The sequence below is a fragment of the Channa argus genome, chromosome 4 (assembly GCF_033026475.1).
Source record: "Channa argus isolate prfri chromosome 4, Channa argus male v1.0, whole genome shotgun sequence".
NCBI classification, from domain to species: Eukaryota; Metazoa; Chordata; class Actinopteri; order Anabantiformes; family Channidae; genus Channa; species Channa argus.
Window position 1 is genome coordinate 12,235,961 of NC_090200.1, and position 22,540 is coordinate 12,258,500.

General features: G+C 37.7%; 1 protein-coding gene across 2 annotated transcripts; it reads right to left on the minus strand.

The window, feature by feature from the left end:
* Positions 1-110: 110 nt before the first annotated feature.
* On the minus strand, positions 111-14,419 carry LOC137125677 (neuroplastin-like). 2 transcript variants are annotated; one of them, XM_067501520.1, is made up of 9 exons: positions 14,097-14,419; positions 9,063-9,410; positions 7,186-7,363; positions 6,982-7,076; positions 6,314-6,447; positions 5,615-5,888; positions 4,014-4,035; positions 1,687-1,763; positions 111-1,087 (listed from the first exon to the last, which is right to left on the minus strand). In XM_067501520.1, exons 1-8 carry the CDS (start codon positions 14,185-14,187, stop codon positions 1,703-1,705), a joined length of 1,203 nt encoding a protein of 400 aa, XP_067357621.1. In that variant the 5' UTR covers positions 14,188-14,419; the 3' UTR covers positions 111-1,087; positions 1,687-1,702. The 2 variants fall into 2 exon arrangements, with proteins under 2 accessions (XP_067357621.1, XP_067357620.1); XM_067501519.1 differs by lacking the exon at positions 9,063-9,410 and having other exon boundaries at positions 14,097-14,410.
* Positions 14,420-22,540: the final 8,121 nt, after the last annotated feature.

Sequence of the window (22,540 nt, forward strand, 5' to 3'; positions counted from 1 at the left end):
TGCTTTTAAAGTATGGTTCTGCACACCCCTGGGACAACTTGCAGGCACCAACAATGGTACAACTGAATGTGTTTTGTGTTGTAGGAAAAAAAACAACAACAACAACAACAGACATTTTCTTTTTAAAGATATATATTCTTAAAAATGACTCAGGATCTTAGATTTGGAATGGAATTGTGTGAGTCCTGAAGTGGGCCTTCTTTAGCCGCCTCCCACATCAGCAGTACGGAATTCATGCAGCTGTGTAGTATGCCATCAATGCTCTACAGTGATCCTACTTGTTTAAAGCTTTGTCACAGAGAAATTATAAGCTGCGATGACTTTCAATATATTGATATGGATAATAATTGCATAGGATAATAGCCATGCTGTACATTACACATAATTATAAAACAAAATGATTTAAAGATTAGTACAGATTTCCTAAAGTAGGTTTATACAGCTTCAGTATTCTCAACATTTAAGTGCATTATATATGAATAGTCTTTATATTAATGATGATCTGATATATAGCTAGAGGTTTAATAAATACAGTACATACATACAGTAAAGTAAACGTTAACCAATAATCGAGGGACATTGCAAAGCCCTTACATGTTAATATATATTCTGATAACATGATACAATTTCCAAAATGGTATGCAGCAGAATGATAAAACTGTACACAACTGTCATACCAGTTAATGCTATTTTCTTTTACATTGCTGAGTTTTGTTTTTCATCTAGAACACAGAGTACATATTATCTACATGAAGCCATTCTTAGAAAAAAGGGGGGAAAAAGTCATTTCTGTACCAAACAGAAGGTCAACATCTTGCATGCATTACTTTAAAAGTAATAAAATGTGTATAAGAGGAAAAAAATAAAACATCAACAACTGCATGCAGCAACAATGATTATAATGTTAACAATTCTGTAGTAGTTTGAATATTTCCTAATCTCACATCCTCACACAACAAAATCATAAGGCATGCCTCATTTCACTCCTCCATTACCATAGTTTTAATGCCAGATACATTTGTATTAATACCTGGCATGTGTTCCCCTCTTGTTTACCTTCATATCATCAATACATGTGAAATGAAACCTGCAAACAAAGAAATTTAAATCATTACCCCACGCTCTCCTATTTTTGATCGCAAGAGTTTTGACATATTTCATTTAAAGGGCGACTCACCAATTCTCAACTTGCTTTCTGTGGTTTTAGTTTAGGGCGTAAATGTACTCTAAAGCTTTTACACTTCCCTATGACTTACCTATACTAAAATATTTCACTGCCTCTAGCTGAAAAATTCCTCCAGATGACATCACCCAGAGGACTTTTTTCCTTTTTTTTTTTAAGAGTTCAGATGATGTCATCTGGGGGAGGTCTGGAAAAGCAGTTTTCCTATGAATACAAACTCCATTGTATGAGCAACAAGATGACAAAATCGGAAGTGAAGGTTCCTCCATGTGTTGTCATCTGGAGGCATTTTTCAGCTAGGAGTAGAGAGATATTTTAATATAGGGAAGTCAAAGGGAATGTTAATGGCATATATGTTAATGTGCTACCCAAATTAGAACCAAAAGAAGCAAGCTCAAAATTAGTGAACGCGTCCTTTAAGTGGATAAGTCTGTATTGTGTGGCCACAGGCGTAATACATATGCATTTCTCATCAGTTGTCCTCTTAATAATTGAATACTTACTTAGCAGACAAGCTGCTCAGTTTGTATTCCTCTGACGAAGATTCTTGTCTTTGTGGTTGTTGGTTGAATTTGTTTTCCTTAATCAGGAAGGAAACAACGTGATCAGTTCTCACCACATACAAAACATGTGTATAACAGTAACTGTAGTCAAATCAACATTGTTTAGATTAAAAATTTAATAACTATTCAACCACTGTAGTCATTAGTTATGTAAAGGCATAACAACCTTTGTTAATGTATCATTAATTATTGCTGATCGCAATAACTATGCTCATTTAGTTTTGACAACTTGTGATTGCGTGAATCTATCAAAATATTAAAGGGGCACCCACTGATTTCACACAACACTGAATTACTGAGCCTCAGGAAAAAAAAATCCTCTGTGGCTCTAAAAACAGGATTATCAGTAGATTAGCCCATCAACAAGGTTCCAAACATAGCTCATATGAGTAGGCGAACACAAATTACAGTGCCTGACCCAGGTGAACATGCTGGGAGGACAAAGAGAAAGCAAAGAGAGTCGCATATTGAATGTAGGAAGGATGGGGAATTCATCGCTCTAGTTCAATTAATGCATTTGAATAAGATCCATTTTCAGTATTTTAGTAGTGTGCCGCACGATCCCGGAAAAACATTATCTGTTAGTGTGTGTCCAGCCATACATTGCTCACCAGAGGCACTACCAGTGTCCCATTGCTGACTCCATTACCTCTTCTGAATTTAATTTCGCCTTTGCTTGTACATCAAATCATGGTACTCCCAGTGTTCATTGTAACCTACAATGGATGACTAGAAATGCTATTAGTCATCAGATAGAGATCGCAGCTCTTTGTGCAGGGCTGAAGGAGATTTTCTAAGGGCCTTGATACAACAAGATGACAGACGACCATCAGCCAGCAACAGGCAGTCTGTGAATGTTTGTCTGCCTATTCTTTCCAGTGTGCCCTGCATCGTCATTGCTAGTCTGACCCCTAAAAGCGATCACTCTGATTGGTTGTTTAGCTATAGTAGTAACAAAAGCATTACAGTGAATACAATGAATAATAACAGAAACATCTTTAATCAGAACTGCATGTGCTGTGGTGTGAAAATATCCACAATCTCAGATCTTCCACTTTTATTTCCTGTAAAGCAAGCGCAGAATGTCCAAGCTATATGTTTATCAGCTGTCTCCTTTGCAGTGTGTTCAAGGGAAACCTGTTGGCCCAGAAACAGGTGTTGCAAACTGATGCAGCAGTTGGTCTCTGTCTCAGCTAGTGCTTAAAATGTTGACTTGATGTGTCAGAGCCCCTAGGATTTGCTGAAGACTTTGCTTTTCTAGGGCTTGAAAGTAGGACATACCGGATCAGTAATAGGTGGTGGATTTTGTAAGATGAAACCGATGTTTGGGGTGTTGCTGGAATAGACTTCTAATTCAATGTACAGACCATGACGGGAACATGAATAAACGTTTTTGAGTACCAGAAGGCCAGTGTGCTGGAGACCTGCTTCGACCTGTGTGGGGTGTAGGACTGCTTTATGAAGATACCTGCATTTGTGTCATTCACTACAACTTAACATGGTACATTTACGTACATTAAACTGTTTTTTTTTTCTTTAAGTATATTTTCCATTCGGGTTTGTTCATAAGAAATAATTATATGAGAGTACTTATGTTTTAATTGGTTTTGTTGGCAGCTAGAGAGCGTTTTTTTTGTTGTTGTTGATTTTTATTTAGATGTTTTGTATTAGATTCCAATGTTCTTTTAAGCTGTTCTGTATCAGCTGTACTGAAGATATATAGAAGCCCCCCACACTAATTTAATTGTGGATGTATTTTAGTACATTGCTGCCAATCACATGGTGTCTTTAGGCTCAATGTTTTGTCTGTCTAAAGTAGCGTTAGGAATAATATTTGGAGAAGGAGAAAATCAGTTTCCTTAGTACTATTTCTGTATAATTACTGCCAAGGTATCATAAATATGCCTATGCATAAAAACATGGTGAGCTGTTCTCTAAACCTATAAGATGTGGTTGTTTTGACCAGAAGTTAACTTAAAAAAAGAAAGGGGGGGGGAGGGGGGGTCAGCTTTCTCATGTTGTAGCTCCACCCTACACTCTGAACACCATATAAATTCAGCCTCATGTAGCTCGAAGCATCCGTGTTTGCATACTTGCGTGAGCCATGTTTGAAGCCTAACGTGATGCCCCAAGTTATCTGTTACCCACATTTGGGATGCAATCTACATTTAGCTCTACAGACGACCAAGAGAAGCAACAGCAAAACAAATATTACTGTAGCAAGATAAACAGAGATAAGGTAGGAACGGTACAGTGTTTATACTTACACTGGTCCAGCTGGTTCATCATCTGAGGCAATAAGGGAAAATATGGAGAAATGAAGACCAAAAAATAAAAAATAAATCGCAAGGAAGATGTTTCTTTTTTATGCAATAAAAATATGACTATGACATGTGTTCTTGATGTTTTCCAGGACTTTTATGTTTCAACCGTACTGTATGTGCAGACTGTGTAATGAAATGATAATGCAGCCTAACTGAAGTAGAACAGTCAACAACAGGCTGTCATGCCGCAGGAAAACCACCTCACAAGGTCACTCACAAACACAGAGAGTGCAGTTAAAATCCAGCGCAACACATGAGCAAGTGAGAAAAATTGCATACAGGCATATTCAGAATTTAAAAAAATCCTGTTGTCATGCAAGCAGTGTTCACAAAGAACAGCTGGTCACTCAAAGAGATTAGTGAGAAGCAGCTAGATCACTTTCAGGCCTCTACTGTAGGTAGTATTTTTTGAAAAGCAATTGGAAACAGTGACAGCAGAAAAAAATACTTTCTTTACAGTGACTTGCAGGCCATTTCACTCTTACAGTACTTATGAGATGATGCAAAAATATAGAGTTAATAAATATATGGACTTTTAACAAATTACATTTTAAAACCTGAAAAATCCTGATCTGCATTTGAGACAAATAGTGGAAGCTAAAGGCAATTCTGTACTGTTCTGTGAACTGGAAGAAGATGAGCTCAAATGCTTATTAAAATTCATGAAGCATGCAAAGTCTCACACTTACCACAGACATGGTTTAGGTTATGCAATTTTGAAAAAGGGTAGGATGGGAGATAATATAACAGTCTGTTAAAATATTCAACAGCCAAAGCTAAACAAATGTAAAGAAATGCAAGTAAAATATGAATTATTAACACTTCATGCAACATTTTCTAAAGCTATGAGCAATCTCAAGGTGACCTAAACACCTGGAATCCTGCAACAGCCCATTTCTGGCCATGTGTTGAACATGAATATATTCCTGTACAGAGTCTAAAAGTTAGTCATTCATCACACGCCTCATCTAACCAACATGTGACAACATCAAAGTTCTGTTTGAGAGTAAAAGGTCACACAAATACCATTAATGCATAATTTATGATAAAGCTACTCTCTTTTAAATTAAGCAGTTAGTACTATTAGAAAATCCCTGGATAGCATACGCAGGTAGTAGAGCTCAATGATGTCTACCGATTAAGTTTGTAGACAGCACAACGTCTCTGGAAAAATGTCAATAATTAAAACTGTCCAAAAAACTGCAGAATCATGTTTCTCATGAATAATAAATGCATGAAATTGTCCTGGCGTGGTGTGACCTCCTGCAACAGTGTCTGCCTGATGCATCGACGTCACTAGACTGAATTATTGAATGCAAGCACAGCACAGTGTCAGGTGAATTATGTTGGTGTCTCTGGCAAAGGACTGAAATCACTAGATACACCAAAAAGAAAGTGAGCCTCTTTTCACACTTGCCTCACACCCACTCTCTGGGATGTTTGGATGCAAATGAATTCAAAGGTGAGACTGTTGGCACAATTAAATCAGGTTGTTTTTCAGTGGAATAATGACAAAGGCCTAAGCACCATCACAGGTGTCTCACCGTCCTGTAAATCTTCTGGCTTCTTACGCTTCTCATAAACAACGATGACAACAATCAGGATGATGATCTCAGCCAAAACCCCCAGGAGAGGCCATAAAGGGGCCAAATGGCTGCGAACCCTGAGCACAGACTTCTCGTCCCGGCTCCCGATAGTGTTGTTGGCATTGCATTGGTACTCTCCTGGATCTAAACTAATATCCAGGTTCATAATTTGGAGCTCGGTGTAGTTGTCTTTGCTGATGATGAAGAAGCGCCCACTTGAGTTATCAATTTCCTATTGAAGGAGATGGACAGAGATTCTTTTACATTTTATTCAACATTTTATTCTATATTTACAGAAATTGTTATGCAAAGCACTTTCTAAACCCTTTATCAGGATTCAGTTTATTTGGAACCATGGAAGCATGTAGTTGAATATTAATCTCATACAATGACAAGGGATGTCCCATTTGAGATTAATTAGATTCATTAAATTTGATCTACAATCTGGTGTTAAAAACTATATAGATTTAAAGATTTTAATAAGTTATCATTATTATTGTTGTAAAATGAAGTACAACACTGCATTCGTAACAAATATCTGCTACTTTAGCTTGAATATTTACAGCAACTCAAAAGAACACATTGCACAATAGGAAAAAAATGGCTATTAATAAAATGTGCATTCATTTCAATTCATTCATAATCATAATCACATACCCTAAAATATCCATTGTCAAACTTGCGCCAGGTCCAGATTGGGTGCGGATAGCCCACAGACTTACAGTAGAGGAGGGCGTCCCGGCCCTCATTCTTATTCTCACTTCTTTTGTGGCCTGTAATCTCAGGGGCAGCTACAACAAAGACAATGTCAAATATCTGCTGTTATAAATACATTTGTTACTACTGTGAGTGTAGGGCTGGCATGCATGCATTAAAAACAGCTGCATGGGATAAATAATGCAGCAAACAATTATATCAAATAATTAAACTTTGTATTCTGAATATTAAATAATCGAACTGGTTAGGACTCTTTTCTCTGCCTGGATGAATGAATGTCGCGTAACATAAAAGTAAACCATCCCAGAATCTAATTGGCCTCCACAGTTATTGTATGCGACTGACCAGACCCGACTTTTGAGGCATAATCCTTTACCATCAAACAAACAGGACACCATCTGCTGTCACTGAGCCAGGCACTGGTTAGATGGAGGCGTCAAGGTCGCCGGCTGCCCCTGAGCAGCCAGCAGAGCCATTTGAAATCACAGGTCCTTACATGACAGGGTTGCTAGTGCTCAAGGCCACTTGTGCCATTTCTATTGGCGACATGTCTAATCTGGCCTTGAAAGCCTGACAAAACTGCCTGAAGCTCACAAATCAACACCTACATTTAACTTCGATGGTGGCGTTGACTGGAGGAGCCATCTGGAACATGTAGACACACATGTACACTCCAGCATCATCTCCTCGTGGTTTGCGCATTCTGTAGAGCACAAACACGCCCAACATTAATGCACGCTAGGCTGGTAAACCCTGTGTTTAGCACTCTCACCCCCACACACACAAAAGTTGCCTTTTGCCAAATCTCCAACCTGTACTCCATGTTATTGTTATTGGCATTTGTGCTGCGTGTGCCTGGGATCTCTTCGCCATTCTTCATCCAGAAGTTCTCCATGGGGGTACTCTGGGCATTGGTCAGGTTGCACTGAAGTATGAGAGAGTCACCTTCTACAGGTAGTATGGTGGATTCAGAGGAAAGGATTGGTGGCTCTGTAAGAGACACACAGATGAGCTGCAACAGAAGCAATGCTTGCTAGGAATCGTGGGAGAGAACCTGCTCAAAGATCAGTGCACAAAAGGTTCAGACAGACAACACAGCCAATCACAATTTATACAAAATACAGCAGAACAGAAACAGAGTTGCAAAGTGGGAGGACTTATAAAAGACATTCAGGCTTCCTGAAATAAAATTAGTAATCCATTTATTTTCAGCATAGTTTTCAGACCGTTTCAAAAGCTCAGACAGACATAAAACTCAGCTAAACTGAATGAAAGACCAACGTACGTAGCAACTATCTGAATTTTTAAATTAAACCTAAAGGTAAAAACCTGTGCACATAATAAACTGGTCAACTGTGACTATATATTAACGAGACTACTATGTAGGTTTTACAGTCAATACAGGCCTGAGCCCTCTGCCATGACACAAAACACATTTCTCAAACCCAAAGTTGAATTCATCCAAACTAATGGCTATGAACATAAACCTTCTGCTACCCAGTGTGTTTCCATTTTGAACACTGATTTTATTCATTTCACTAAAAATAATTTTGAAACAATTTACAAGTGCCTAATTTTTGTTTCTGTATTGCAACAGTAGCAGGTCTAACATTACATTATTCTTTCCTTAAACCTTTTCATGGAGATTATTCCTCCTGAGGTATGAGAATGACTTTTATGCTAAAAGAAAACAAAGAAAGACTAAAAATACGCACACCAAGTCAGCTTTCATCAAAGAAATGATCACATTAGGAGACATCAAAGCTGACTGCATCAAGTTCCATTCAGTGGCTCTTATCAATTCAGAACTAATATTAATCTCTGAGGAATAAAAATAATATTAATAACAAAAAAAAAATAAAATTAACCTGTGTACTCTACAATGACTATCACATTTGCTGACATGCCACCTGTGGAGCATCTTTTCTTGGATTATCTTTTAAACAATGATGACCATGATTAAAGACTTTCGTATTCTACTTAATCCTGATTATGTATACCTTGTTTGTACATTAAACACTAGTAAACCATTCTTAAAACCGAATACCTCAGTGTGAAAAATGTAAATATGTTTTGTATTAAATCCTTTTAAAGGTGTCAAAACTCACATTTAGTGAATGTCTAACCCTGAACAAGATCCACTTGGCCTACAATAAAACTAATCATTTAACACAGAGTATAAATCTGAAATGATGTGTTTAAAGCATAGGTAAACAAGAAAATAAATATTTACATTTACATTTAGTCCTTTAGCAGATGCTTTTATCCAAAGCAACTTACAAGTGAGGTACAAGGCAAGCAAGAATCTAAGTCAAATATACCAGACATTTAATGGCAGAAGAAAACAGTTATACAACATAAATGATAATTAAGGGAAATTTAAACTAAACTACAGAGATAGGAAAAGAAACATTAAGTAGAAAATGAAGGAAAATTAGGCTCTACATGCTGTAGGCTGAAGGATAAACTGATCTAAGGGATGATTACAAATACGACTCATTTCTGCTGGAAAACGATAATAGCAGGACATGGTTTTCTTCATTTTACATATCTGTAGGGGAGGATGGCACCTCCAAAGGAAGCTAACAGTCTCTGGAGAGGTCTGAGGGAAGCTGAATCACACCGGAACTGCTAAATTCAGTTGCTAATGGAGGTGGGGGTGGATGTTTTCTCTACACTGACCACTCACTCTGCAGCACCGTTATTGTGGCCTGAGCACGGATCCAGGTGCTGGCTGGATTTTGGTGCAGGTCATTACGTCGTGGGTTATTGCTGACTCTGCACTCGTAGGTCCCAGCATCATCGAGTGTGAGATGAGAGACGCCCAACACGCTCACAGAGTTGGCGCCATAGGCTTCGCTGATGGACACTCGCCTTTTACGAGCGCCGTCCCATAGCTGCCTGAAGGAATCGCCTTGGTTGATCTCTGAATACCACCACTGGATTTCTGGCGTGGGAGCTCCAACCACCTCACAGTAAAGCTCAAAGGTGTCGCCTGTGAGTTTAGTCTCAGAAAGAGGTGATTTCACAAAGCCCGCTGGTGGTGGTGGTTTAGAGAGACCCAGATCAGCCCAAAAAAGGAAAACAGGTGTAGGATGGAAAAACAAAAAAAACAATAAGGATAAATCCAAAAGGAAAAAGAAGAGGAAAGGAAATAAAATGTGAAAAAACAAACATCAAAAAGACACAGACAGACAGACACTGATATTTTTTTTCCCCAAGTTCACATAACACTGAAGTACAGGCCAGTAGCAGTCATTGTCAAGCCCAGCCTATATACTGTAGGAATTGCTTCAGCTCTAATATACGATATAAAATAAAATCAACATTTTGGGATGTGAGGAGTAGAAGGGAGAGACCAGGACTGCAATTGCTGTTATTCCAATGAAGCTTTAATTCTGCTGGGACGTCCCTGCCAGGCTGTTCTCACTTAATTTTGTTCAATTAATGACATCATATAAATGTGTGCCTGGCTCCCACAGTGCTCACATCCAAAAGTCCTCCAAGTGACCTTCTCATTATTTTCGGTACTTCTTGTCTTTATAATGAAAACCTCATTAGAGATCACAAGAGCTTGTTTATGTAATAACTTAATATTGGAGAAACAGACACTGGGGTGTCCTGTTAATTTTACCGGGATGAAATATCCCCCTCTCAGAAGGAAATACAATAAAAGAGAAACAATTGATCATGGCTGCACAGAGAGGAGGCGGAGGATGGGGGGCTGAAGTCATCAGCCTGGTCTAGGCACTATGGAGAGCACAGAATGAGCAGAGGTTTATAGAAGCTGCAGCTCTGGGCCTCTTGGGAGTGTGTGGGCACATGGTGATAGACCCTCTTCGTTTCCATAAAAGCACTTCAGCAACAGACCAGGCAGATCACCACAAGACAGACATTCAAATTTTCCCCCCCAAGCTCATTTCATAACACTGCTGTACAGCCCAGAAGCAGTTATCATCAAGGCCAGTCTATATACTGTAGGAATATACAGCACATATACTGCAAGTACCATCATATAACATAAGTGAGACTGAATAGTAAAACCAACATTAAGCTCTCAACACAGAACTGCTGAGAGACGAATCCTGCCAACTCAGATAGACTCTGGATGTGACTAAAGTGCTGAGCCAGTGTCACTGTCACTGCATGCCACTGTACTCTACATGTCTGAATGACCTCATGGTGTTAACCTAATCTTAGTTTACGTGTAGCATGTGGTAACATGTGTCTGCTGTGTAATCTTGTCACTAGGGAAGCAATTGATTTTTTTATTTGTGACTCAACTGCACATTACTTGATTAATCGATTAACTAAAAAAGTCAGATTCCTGTCACATTTTCATGAGAAATACCTGCCACAATTTCCTAAAAAGATTCCAAAACCCTACATATCTTAAATGTACTATAAATTAAACAACAAGGACAACTGCTAAGTTACACATTTGAGAGGCTGGAACCATCAAAACTGGTTCAAAGACTAATTGATCTATTTTTAAAAATATTTGTAAAGAAGTCTCTGAAATGCTCTGCAAAGATCCAGAGCTCAACCTACTTTCTCCTTTCTGTTCTGTTTTTATATGCGTCTTTTGATTGTGAATAACTGTTCTTTTTAAAATAATAAAATTAATTTCATGGAAGACTAACTGATCTAATGAGTGCCCACCTAGAACTCATTTTATGATTGCTAGAAATCATATTTTGCTGCCCTAACTAAAAGATGCTTCACCTCATCCATTTTAAATAGGGCGGCAAAAACAGAACCACCTCTTCTTATCATAAACTCCATTTTGACCACTTTGACCTCAATAATAAACACATAGTACAATTATCCTCTTTCTGATTTCAACCTAAAAACTGAGGAATTATTACCTTGTAAACGTAGAATTCATGGCAGAGCCACTGTACTGGCTTGAAATTAATTGCACAGCTGGTCATAATGTTATGCCTGTTCTGTTCATTTCCTTCTGTATAGGCAGATGAATGGCTTCAACAATTTGAATAAATAGTTACTGTAACAAAACTGCTGCAACACATATTGGGCAGCTAACTGGAGGCTAAAAGAAAAATTTATTAGATATAGGATCTTTTGTGACACTGATGGGCAACAACAGATCAGAGCAAAACACGAACACATAATGTTAGTCATCATGCTGTAAATGCATATTCCACAGCTAAAGTAATATTATCGAGATGTCTAGGCCTACTCTCTACAGTACATTAAGGGAGACCATTTAAATGAAGTCATCTCCGCTTTTAATAACTGACTTACCAAATTAAATCAAAGATCCTGCTGTTAAAAGCGATTTCTAACTGTCCCAGGATTTTTATGTTGTGCATCTCTCAGGAGGCTTCAGACAACAGCTGAGCATTAAAGAAAGTCACTACAGCTGTAACGCATTTTAGAAACGCTTTGATGTTCAATATGCCAGAAATTCAAATTAGAGTTGAAATTGTAAGGCCATTAATCGTTTATTCATTTGAGAAATAAATAAATGGCACAAGGTTTTACAGCTGATTAATAAATCAAATTACATTTTTGCTTAGCTAGACGTAACTTCTACTACCCTTAAAATCTTTGTAGTTTTTGAAATTTGTTTTGACAAAAAAGAAACCTAAACCTGTCACTGACAAAAATAGATTTTCTCTGTATTGACCATGCAATTGCCCAACAAACTGAGAAACTAATCGTTAGAGTAGCTAAAAATCCAAAGCCTCTGCTGCAAACTACACAGAAGGCAACAGTGAATCTTAGTAGAGTGGTCGAGTCACTTATTGCATTGAGCATTGGGTTGGCAGTTCAAGGCCAAACTTCCTTGGGCAGTCATCCCTTAGCAGGAGACTCCATCCCAACCATTTCCCAAAGCCGGTCCCAAGCCCAGCAGCAAACACTCAGCGGGTTACTTCAGTTAGGGCATCCTACACTAAAACCTGCCAAATAAAAATGCAGACAATGCAATCTGTTGTGGCAAACCTAACAGGATGAGCCAAATCCAGATTCACAGTATATTATCATTTTGGATGTCTGAATAACATTTTACTTTGATCTTTAAATCAAAAAACGACCCACAGTCTAATAATGTAAAGTGAATAATAACCGTCAGGTCATTTGTTCGCTGTCTTTGTTTATTGATAAACATTCAAACACACTAATTATTTGCTACTTAAAAAACAGTGTGGATCCTCACTGCATTCACTCATTAAATAACAAACAAATCTTCTGTTTGCGTTGATCAATTCTTTAACTGCAACCTTTGTTAGTTACCATTTATGTGGCTTCTGCATGAGAAAGTACAACAGAAGACATTATTTGAATAATTGTGTTAAACAGCCTTCTTGATAAAAGCCACTCTACTTTAGATCAAATTCATCCTTAGAAGAACCTTAGCGGGAGTAGCTTCACAAATGAACCACCATTAGTGAATAAAAATGGCTTCTGCGATGTAGTTGGCTGCTGGGTGTATTATCGTGCACTGCCAGACTGAGCTGGACAAATAGAAAAAACAATATAAACTAATGCTGTATCCTATAATATGTGACATATATACAATACAGTACTCAGGTTCTCTAAAACATTCAGCCTCTCTGGAAACTGAAAAACAACACGGATGAAAAAAGACCCTACTTTCTGTAGCATAAGGGGTTATTACATTAAACCAGCATTCTGAGCTTGATTTGCATTAGTGCTGATTGAAGAAGAGATGTAATGAGTGGGTGGGCAGTATAGGAGATGTGTAATGCATTCCTACACATGGTGAACTCCTGGGAAGGCCAGAGCAAAATGAATTCACACTCTCTCTCATACAGTGCTTGCAAAAGGATCAAAGCTACATTTCGCACTTCAAGCATACACTGTGCTGAGAAGGGGGTTACACTCCCCCGATCAGTTAGGTGGGGATGAGATAAGCAGAGGGGTCTTTTGGACAAGCACATCTGCGCTAAGAAATCAATGCCTTTCTGCAGTGCAGTACATCTTAGCAAAGAGATAACAGGTTCAGTGTTGCAAGAGGACATGAAAGCCACGGTTCCCAGTGCAGCATCTCTGCTCTAAAAATAGAACCATGCAGTGAAAAGGACTAATGCTATTTACAGTGCTGCACTTCTAAGGACCTACATCTAATCACAAATATGCTCTGTTATAAAGACCTGGACTGATGCAAAAAATCATCTCACACTGTAGGAGAGCACTTAGTGATAAAATGCTGGATACCAAACGCTGAATTTCTGGACCATATCTTTACATTTGCGAGCACACCCGTGCGGTTCTGCGTGTGAATTGTCTGTCAGTGTTTGATCAACAGATGCTGAACTTCAATTTCCCAATCTAATTTGTCCTTGTTGATTGCACGGCTGAAGTGTGGAAGGACATTTGAAGAGACATCGTAGAGGCCTCTGTCTGGCCCACTTCAGCCTAACCAATATAGATTGGAGCCTATTAAGGACTTATTGAGCCTTCGTTTCATAAAAACACAAAAAACGGTTTGATTGATACCTTTGTCTTTTAGGGCAGCAATACGGTTTTATTTAACGAGACTCGGCTGCTGTTGTTGCTGCCGGACAGCGTTTTTAATAACAGACACATCTTATAAGGACTCATAACAAATGCACCGATTAATCAAAAGCAGACGACATTCCTCCATAAAAAACGCATTTTCGCTACGATGTGAGTAAGCTTTACATATATGGGTGTTTTGGGTTTTTTTTCATAACGAGAGCTCTTTTCTTACCATTCTGGGAAGACACAGGCTGCAGTATCAGCGCTCCAAATATCGCCACCGTGAGGGACATGACTGCAGCTCCTTGGTTGCCAGGTATCATCTTCGGAGACGAAAGATGGAAAATGCGAGAGCTAAGGTGACCGGAGCTGGATATGATGACGCAGGGAAGAGATCGCCGAGGCTCCTCCACCTCCACACACTCCACTAATGATACGGAGGGAGGGAACTGTCGCTAGGTGGACCAGCGGGAGCCCTCAGTGCTTCTGCAGGCTACCTGTGCAGCTCTCTGCTCTCAGCCCGGTGCAGCAAGAGAACCACCTTTTTTTTTTTTTTTTTCCCCACCAACCGTTCAGTGCTAAATCCCGCGAGATCTTGTACAGGAGCGCAAAGAAAAGGAGTTTGATCCAGCACACAACGTCCTATCATGTAGAGGAGCACAAACCAATTATAGGACAACCGACAAGATGGAGCATTTTTTTGATGCAAAGTTTCTAATGTCTACCAACGAATGCCAGCTGCTAATATTGCGTGTAACCAGATTAATCAGCTGTTAGGTTAGTTTAGTTAGTTAGTTATTGTCGAGTGTTGCTCTGGTTACCTGCGCAATGATTTAGAACGTTGGTTAAACTTTTGACCGGAACTATGTTTTCACACATGTGTCTTCCAATCAGAAACGAGTATATGCCAGGTAACACAGGTGGTATTTGGAGAATACAGTATTCTACTACAGTAACGTACTATCCGTAGGTCCTGGTCCCCAACAAGTCTATGTCCTCTCTGTGTGAAGAGCAATATTGTTTAAAGGTCACAGACCTAAGTTAAAAAATGCTAAATAATTCCAGAGACAAAAATGACTAAAACGAGACCAAATTTCCATTCTGTCTTTTAGGCTGAGGGGCCTTATACTCACCCATATTTTCTTATATCCATCTTTGTCTCCACTTTTAAACGGTATTTAGGTCTTAGCAAACAGCTAAGTCCTTAAATTGTGCCATGTGTCAAGCAGTCTCACAGGTTGACTAAGCCCTGACCCAAACAGCACCCCAGGCTTTAAGCAGATTTTTAATCCCATTTCCCTTTAAACAAACAGAAGGTGATGGCAGCCTCACACCTACAACACAGTAGCCTAATTATGTAAACAGCTTACGTAACAGTTACCATCAGAGTTGTACAATTTGAATTTCGCTGGCTACATTTCAGTTTCTATTATCAGCAATGCTCTATTACTTTGGCATTTTGTTTGTTGTCTTACCAGGAGTTAGTTAAGGGTGTGGTGGTGTTTAGAGGTTCATGGATCTCTGGGCAGACTTGTGGGCATTTTTCCTATAAATGAAACTGTTACTAACTTATCTGGAAGTATGCTATCTGCAGCACTGGCCCGACTTACTGAACTGTGTGTGTCAGTTACAGCAGTATGTGTTGTTTTTTTGTTTGTTTTTTTTTTTTCATTTTTTTGGCCACATCAGAGGATTACAGCAAAGAAATTTAAGCTTTAGGTTCCAAACTGAAGGACGTCAAACATGATTTAAAGCAATTCCCTATTGATTGCAAAATATGTATGACAGTTTTTCACAATTGCTAAGATGCATTTAAAGAAATTGGGATCAGTTGATCTTTATCATATCCTTCTTAGCATAGCAGATTTCTTTATTTGCAAATTAACACTTTTCCATTGTTTTCCCCCAGGTTTTACATCTTTTTTGAAGATAGTCAACACGTGTCATTTAGTGACCCAAGACTTTGTTGTATTACCTGTGTCAAACAAAAGGAAACACACTTTCCCAGCTGATAGAAATTGCTTGCAAAATTCAGAATTCTAAATGTATATGCGTGCAACTAAATTCTTCAATCAGTGATCAGGCCTTATCTGTCTATACAAGATGCTTGTCTGTGTTACTGTTTGCAAGTTTGTATCAAAGACCAGGGAAAACATTCAGTCTGATGTTAATGAGAACCTGTGGTCTAATTGAAAGGAGCAGATGGGTTAAATTCTCAGACTATTTCATGTCTTCATCTTGATTTTTTTTTTTTTGCCACCCATAAGTTCATTTGGTTTCAATTTTCTGTATTTCACTTTAGTGTTAAGCCTTTCTGTGTTTGAACAATATAGAAAAAGATTGAAATCTTACGCACTATGGTAACAAATATCTAATTTTAAGTGAAAATATTTCCCCCACTGAATACAGAATACAGTACAAATACTTAGGAGAATTTTGTCGCTGTGAGTCATATTGAATGTTCAATATTGTTTAGTATGAAGGTTTATAGGTCTCATGTGTCAACAATAATTCATGGGCATAGACAGAGCTGCACACAAGAACAATTAATGAAAACTTTCTTGGAGAATGTGTTTTCTACAGTATTTTAACAGGCCATCTCAAAGAAGTGGAGGTGCAGAGTGCAGCAGTGCTTCTCTACTATGTGATGACTGATTAAAATAATGTAAATGTTTGACCAAAAATTGTGTTGTTTGAGGGAACATTTTGCTTTTGTTGCATGTCATTAATGTTTTGTTAGTGTGAGAGCATTTTGCAACCAAAATGTGTCATTTTGGGCAGTGAGCTTCTGTTTCAGCCAGTGTGTTAACTGTTTTGAAAATATGACTTCAGAGTGGACACAGTAGTCTAAGCAAACGAGAAACAAATTTAACCGCTGCAACACTTTCCTCAACTTTTCTGCTGAAATAAAAAACACCTATTCCTAGTTGTGGATTGTTGAAAACTGTTGGTGCTACTGAAGTAAATTAACTGGCATATTACATGTTTAGGTACTTAGACCTGTCTCAGTTGTATTGGCATCAAGTGACAGGTCAGTTTACACAACATGGCTTGCTAGGATGGTTGACCTCAGACAAGTACATTTAACCAGTACGTTCAGTTTTTATTTTTATTTTTGTAAAACATTTAGTTTAAAAACAATGTTTTATAAATGTGTCACAAAAATATGAATCAGACAACCATTATTATTTACCATAAAGGTTTAGTTCCAATAATGTCAAGTAAAAAACAGATAACAGAAAAATCCTGAAATTAATTTAAAAGTGTATGTTGTTATGAAAATATATTTTCCATCTATTATAAATGTGCACTTTCTTTCTTTTCATTGTAATAATATAATGTTGTGAAATGCAAAACCCTACTGTGCTAGATACGCCGTCTCTTTCATTCCATTCCCTCTGGTGTGCAGGAACACCTTTTTTTTTTAAGTAGAAAAATGTTTCAGTACTTACTTTAATGTGGAAAACTGCTGTCAAATGCTTTTATGACCCAGACTCATTATGGATCAGCCTGGCAAAAGGGTTAACATTACGTGGTTTTGAAAAGTGTCCTTTGATGTGAAACTTTGTTGTTTGCTAGATAGTTGGAGTTGTTGATTTGTGTTTAGAGTTTGGGGAAAAGGAGCATCATGTCAAGAAATGTGTCTTGGATATCAATAAAAAACTTTATTACCTAAGTTTGGCAGAGCATTGAGAGGGAGGGCTGGGTGAATTTAGAGTTGATTCATTTGAGGAGGTTTATCTCCAAACCACAAACCACTGTAAACTTGATGGCTACATAGATGTTATTATCATAAAACAGCCAGCTTCCTCACTGGTTGATGATCCGTGTATCTAAATAAAGACACAGCCTTAATATTTTACTTTTCTACATAGCCAAAACTGTTTGTTCTTGAATTATGGGCCATAGTGGTATAGCAGTAATCTTGTGATTGAAAGTTTGCTGGTTTAATCCCCAGCCCTGGCAGGATGGGTGGACCATGTACGAAGTACTGCATACCCTGGCCCATGAGAAACACTGATAAAACAAAGTTTAAAAAAAGAGTTTGAAAAGAGTGACCTCCCTGCTGGAGCTGATTTTTAGGCAAAGTATGTGACTACATAATGGCCAGTAACTTTTATGGTTTAAAAATGCAGAACGACTTTTTCTGAAGTATACATTTGCAGTTTTTATCTAGAAAATCCTCCTCTGAAAAATTAATAAATCACCTACAGTAAACGTTGATAGGATTTTATTGCATATACACTAATTATGGTGAATAGGGATGGCTGAGTAAGTTAATGGACTTACTAATCTGTGATGGGATGGTATTGCTGTGCGTTTTAAATGTAACATCTATAGAATATTACAGTTTGGATCCCCTGATGATGCAATGATGTTTCTTCATCATTAGAAGTATTACAAATGGGCAAGGAGTGTATTTTTAAAAATGTTAGTAAAATAGAGAGAATTATGTCAGTGAAAAGGTTTTCACCCCCTTGAAAATTTAACTAAAAATTAACTTTAATTATTTTCTGTTGAAGGCACATTTGTATGAGCTCAATGTGCATTAAATATTATGTAGATCAAAAAAAAATATCTTCATTTTACTGTTTTTATCATTTCAAAATAAAGGGCTGCAAATTTTTTGCAAAATCTTTGCACCCATCTGTAAAAGCGGAAAGGAAAATAACATTGTGCTCAAAGTAAACACTGGTGTGAAAAACACCATGAGCATAGGCAGGAAGCACGAGTGTCACTTGTAGGGTGGTACTGTACACTTGACAGTACACAGACAATTGGCGTCGCACACGGGGCACAGGGGATCACATAAAACTAATCTAAACAGGTTAAGTCTTTTAAGTCTTAAAAATGGACAGGACCACCTCAATGGCAAGACGTAGGTATTTCCTCACTGTCATGTGCTATGTTCTTACACTAAACAAAACTTAATATGAGGTCGGTGTATAGAGCAAATTGTGGACTGTAAACATTGGTGATTTTGTTTTAGAAGAAGAAAATATGTAACTTTTTAAGAATGTTTAAGTAACTATCTAAACGAATTCACCATGTTATCTTCTCTTTATACAGAATTAGCTTCTACAGGGAAAGGATACTGGATGTCCACACTGAAGAATGAATTAAACGAAAGTTCTCTTGCATCCAATCTGGTAATTGGTGTGCTCCTCATTTGGCTGGAGAAATTAGTTGAGCTTGAGTTTCCATGTCTTTGTGAACCTCAGTGGAATGCTTTGTTTGCATTTGTATATTTTTTTTTCCCTGCACTTGCTGCTTCTCTAATGAAGCTATACATTAAAGAGTGCAAAAAGTGTGAGAATCAAGTGTGCAAGAATTACCAAGATTGTGAAAAGTTTTCACTTAACGTCCTAGTCCCTGCCTGCCTTAATGTGGATTGTCTTGCTGTTCTGGGATGGTCAATACTATGCCTGTGCAAAAACAGACTGGTCAGGCAGGTTTGTTTTTATTGACAAAGCCGCTCCCTACAAATGGTGTGAACCCACCAACAATACCTCTTCTCAGGGGTTAATGGCCAAGACCCAGCGATGGTTTTTCTTTTCTCAGGTAAGGAACAATCAGAAGTTTATATGTAATTTGTCACAAATTGATTTGTTAGTAATTAACATGTGCACATTGAAATGATTTTATATAACAGTGCTGATAACCAGTTAACGGTTTTACACCTGTCTCTTCTTTGGCCCATGGTTTTGTGTTGGGGAATTCTGATCCTTGCATTATCTTGCTTTCTATTTGGAGCATGTAAAGGGCTACATGAAATCTATAAATTCTGCATAAGAAAACAGCAAGATGAGGAAGAAGGGATGGCACTTATGTAAAGCTCTGTGTGATGCTGACATGAACAATGCCTGGAACTTGTCTGGATATTTAACAGGTACAATTTAACATTGGTTACCATGCTAACAAGTAGTGTTTGAATGTCAGTAGTCAGTAGGAAAAACTTCAATTTTGATGGGATGAAAGTAGTGATTAATCTTGAGGGGGATATACATATGTAATGATAATCTATCCAGTAGTAGTTGACATATTTTGATTAAAACCACAAATATACACATTATGATGGATCTGAGGTTCTGTATCTGTACAACATTAGAGATTACAAAAATATGGTAACTGATAGGTTGTTTGATGTTTAGATGTTTGAATCTGGGAATCAGGGGGAAACTAAATTATTATTTCTTTGCAGTTGAGTCAAATTAAGTTTTGTTAAAAATGGAATAGATTTTGAAATGCTTTGGTGCTTAATCATTTGTTATTTAATATCTGCAAATGCAATAATGAAAAGTATGTATATTAAAGGACTAAGTGGTTGCTGTCAAGTTCATATCCTGTCATATGACTAAAGAAAATTATTTTCCATCTAATTATATCAACATTTTTTACATGTATCTCAGGGGGCTTTTTGTAATAAGATACAGTTGTGTGCAAGTTTGCATCCCCTTATTTTAAAATGGCAAAAGGAGTAAAACAAAGATTTTCATAACAATAATATTTAATGCATTAGAACAAATGTTCCTTCCTGAGAAAAAAATGAAGTTAAAGTCAAATTTATAAAGGGGCTAGCAAACATTTGCACTCATTTCATTGTTTTACTATAACTGCATTGTTGTTAGATTAGGTTTAGGGTTAGGTTCACATCCTCTTACTCCGAAATTGTATAATTGGTTTTATTTTATACCTCCTGGCAATTTCTATATTTTTTATTCAGTTTGGTCGGGTTCACGCCAAACATAATATTTAATCCACATTCAGCTAGTACTAGTATTGTATTTTATAAATAGGAACCTTTCCTTGTTTCTGATTAAAAACTGCAATTTCCTAAATTCTGCTTGATCTGCTTGATCTTAAAATTGTCTTAACGTTTTTTTCTAAAAGTTAATTTAAAATACATTTTTGTTTACTAGGAATAGGATGGTCTGACTTATGTTGAACTGAATGGGAGTGAATGTTTTGTCACACATGGTGCAAGGAAGCACAGTCAAAGTTGTAGCTTACTGTCTACTGCACTGCAATGCGGGAAGTTTGTATTAATATGAATGTGTATTAAACACCAGGATAAAATACTTGTTATATTGAAGGAATATTAGAAACAAAATAGTACATCTACTATCTTTTTTATTCTTATCTTTAATCTCCGAAGCAGTTGGGACATGTGCATTTAGCATCAGCTCAAGAATGAACCACAATCTTTTGAAGACATTGGCAAACTACAGTGTGCAGTAGTGCAATGAAACCTTTTTGCAGATGACAGATGTGACTGCAGCCAAAAAGGTGATGCAAAAAAGTGAAAACACTTCCTTCCCTGATAGCATCTAAAGGGAAAGAGCGATTTTCTGTGCCACTGATTTTAGTCAACAGCAGTCACACCCTTAAAATGTTACACTTTGATCTTGCTTTACTGTTACATTTCCAAATATGACTATTTGATTTTTTTTCACAATCACAATAAAAGAATACATAAAAATACATAACAGATTCACCCTTCATTCCATGGGGTTATTAGATATAAGACGCTGGGGATATATTTTAGTAATCCATTATACATAAAATAATTGTTCGCATAACATAAATATCCATGGGATAATAATGATTCTGCACTGTCTGTAAACTGGAAAATTCCTTTCAACAAAAATTGACCTTCACAGTATTCTTACAATAGAGATGCAAGTGAATGTTATAAACAAAACAACTGTCAGCAAAGCAGAAATGACATCAACAGAGTTATAACCAGGACATCTTGCTGGATTGTGTCTGCAGATGAAAGGCTCCTTTGTGTTTTATGAAATGTTCTATCCAAAACACTGTGTAGGCAAATGATTTCATTGGCTGATCTCTGTGCAGCCTTGAGAGCATCTGCATGTTATCTCTGTAGATGTACTGTAAATAACTTTCTTCAAAGCCTTTGCAAAGTTGTGACTATCCAGTATGTTAACGTCCAGAGCTCCTCCTTTGATTCTTATTCTGGAGAGGTTATCCAGCTGATCGAAGAATAAGGGAAGTCCAGCTCAACGGTGAATTGCTTGCTGAACCCTATGGATGCCTCACTGCATCGAAAATACTCTTAGGGTGCCCTAAGAGGTCGTTCTGTCACAGCCAGTTGATGAGTAATGTGCTGCTGCTCAGCCTGGCTTTTGTCCTATGTACCTCCACACAAACTTCTGAGCCAGCTGAGCAAATGCTGCAGCCATTTCCAAAAAAATATCCTGAGGAAGCTTTCCAAATAGTTCCTAAGATCATCCAAATGACCCTACGAGCTACAGAACTCTGGACAAACTCTTCCAGGCCCACAGGCAGTGGCTTTGAGGGCAGAGGGTGGCATTTTTTGGCAGATTCAAATACAACAGATCTTTTAAGTAGAGTAAAGGTTTTTCCCAATATTTACATTTACATTTACATTTAGTCCTTTAGCAGACGCTTTTATCCAAAGCGACTTACAAGTGAGGTACAAGGCAAGCAAAAATCTAAGTCAAGGAGAAGACATCAAAGCAAAGTCCTATCAGAAAAGGGTTCACAGTTCACGAGATGCAAGTTCGAGAAAGAGCAGAAAGGAATTTTTTTTTTTTTTTTTTAAGAGATTTAAGTGCATAGGAAGATGCGGAAGAGTTCTGTTTTCAGCAGTTTTGTGAATATTGGGAGAGTGTCAGCTGAGCGTGCAGAGTT

Coding starts and splice junctions, on each gene's coding strand:
- LOC137125677 (XM_067501520.1), bottom strand. CDS start 14,187: ATGATACCTGGCAACCAAGGAGCTGCAGTCATGTCCCTCACGGTGGCG. Junction 9,411..14,096: donor GCCTGTGTCTTCCCAGAATG/GTAAGAAAAGAG, acceptor CACCACCACCAG/CGGGCTTTGTGAAATCACCT. Junction 5,889..6,313: donor TTGACAATGGATATTTTAGG/GTATGTGATTAT, acceptor CTCCTTCAATAG/GAAATTGATAACTCAAGTGG.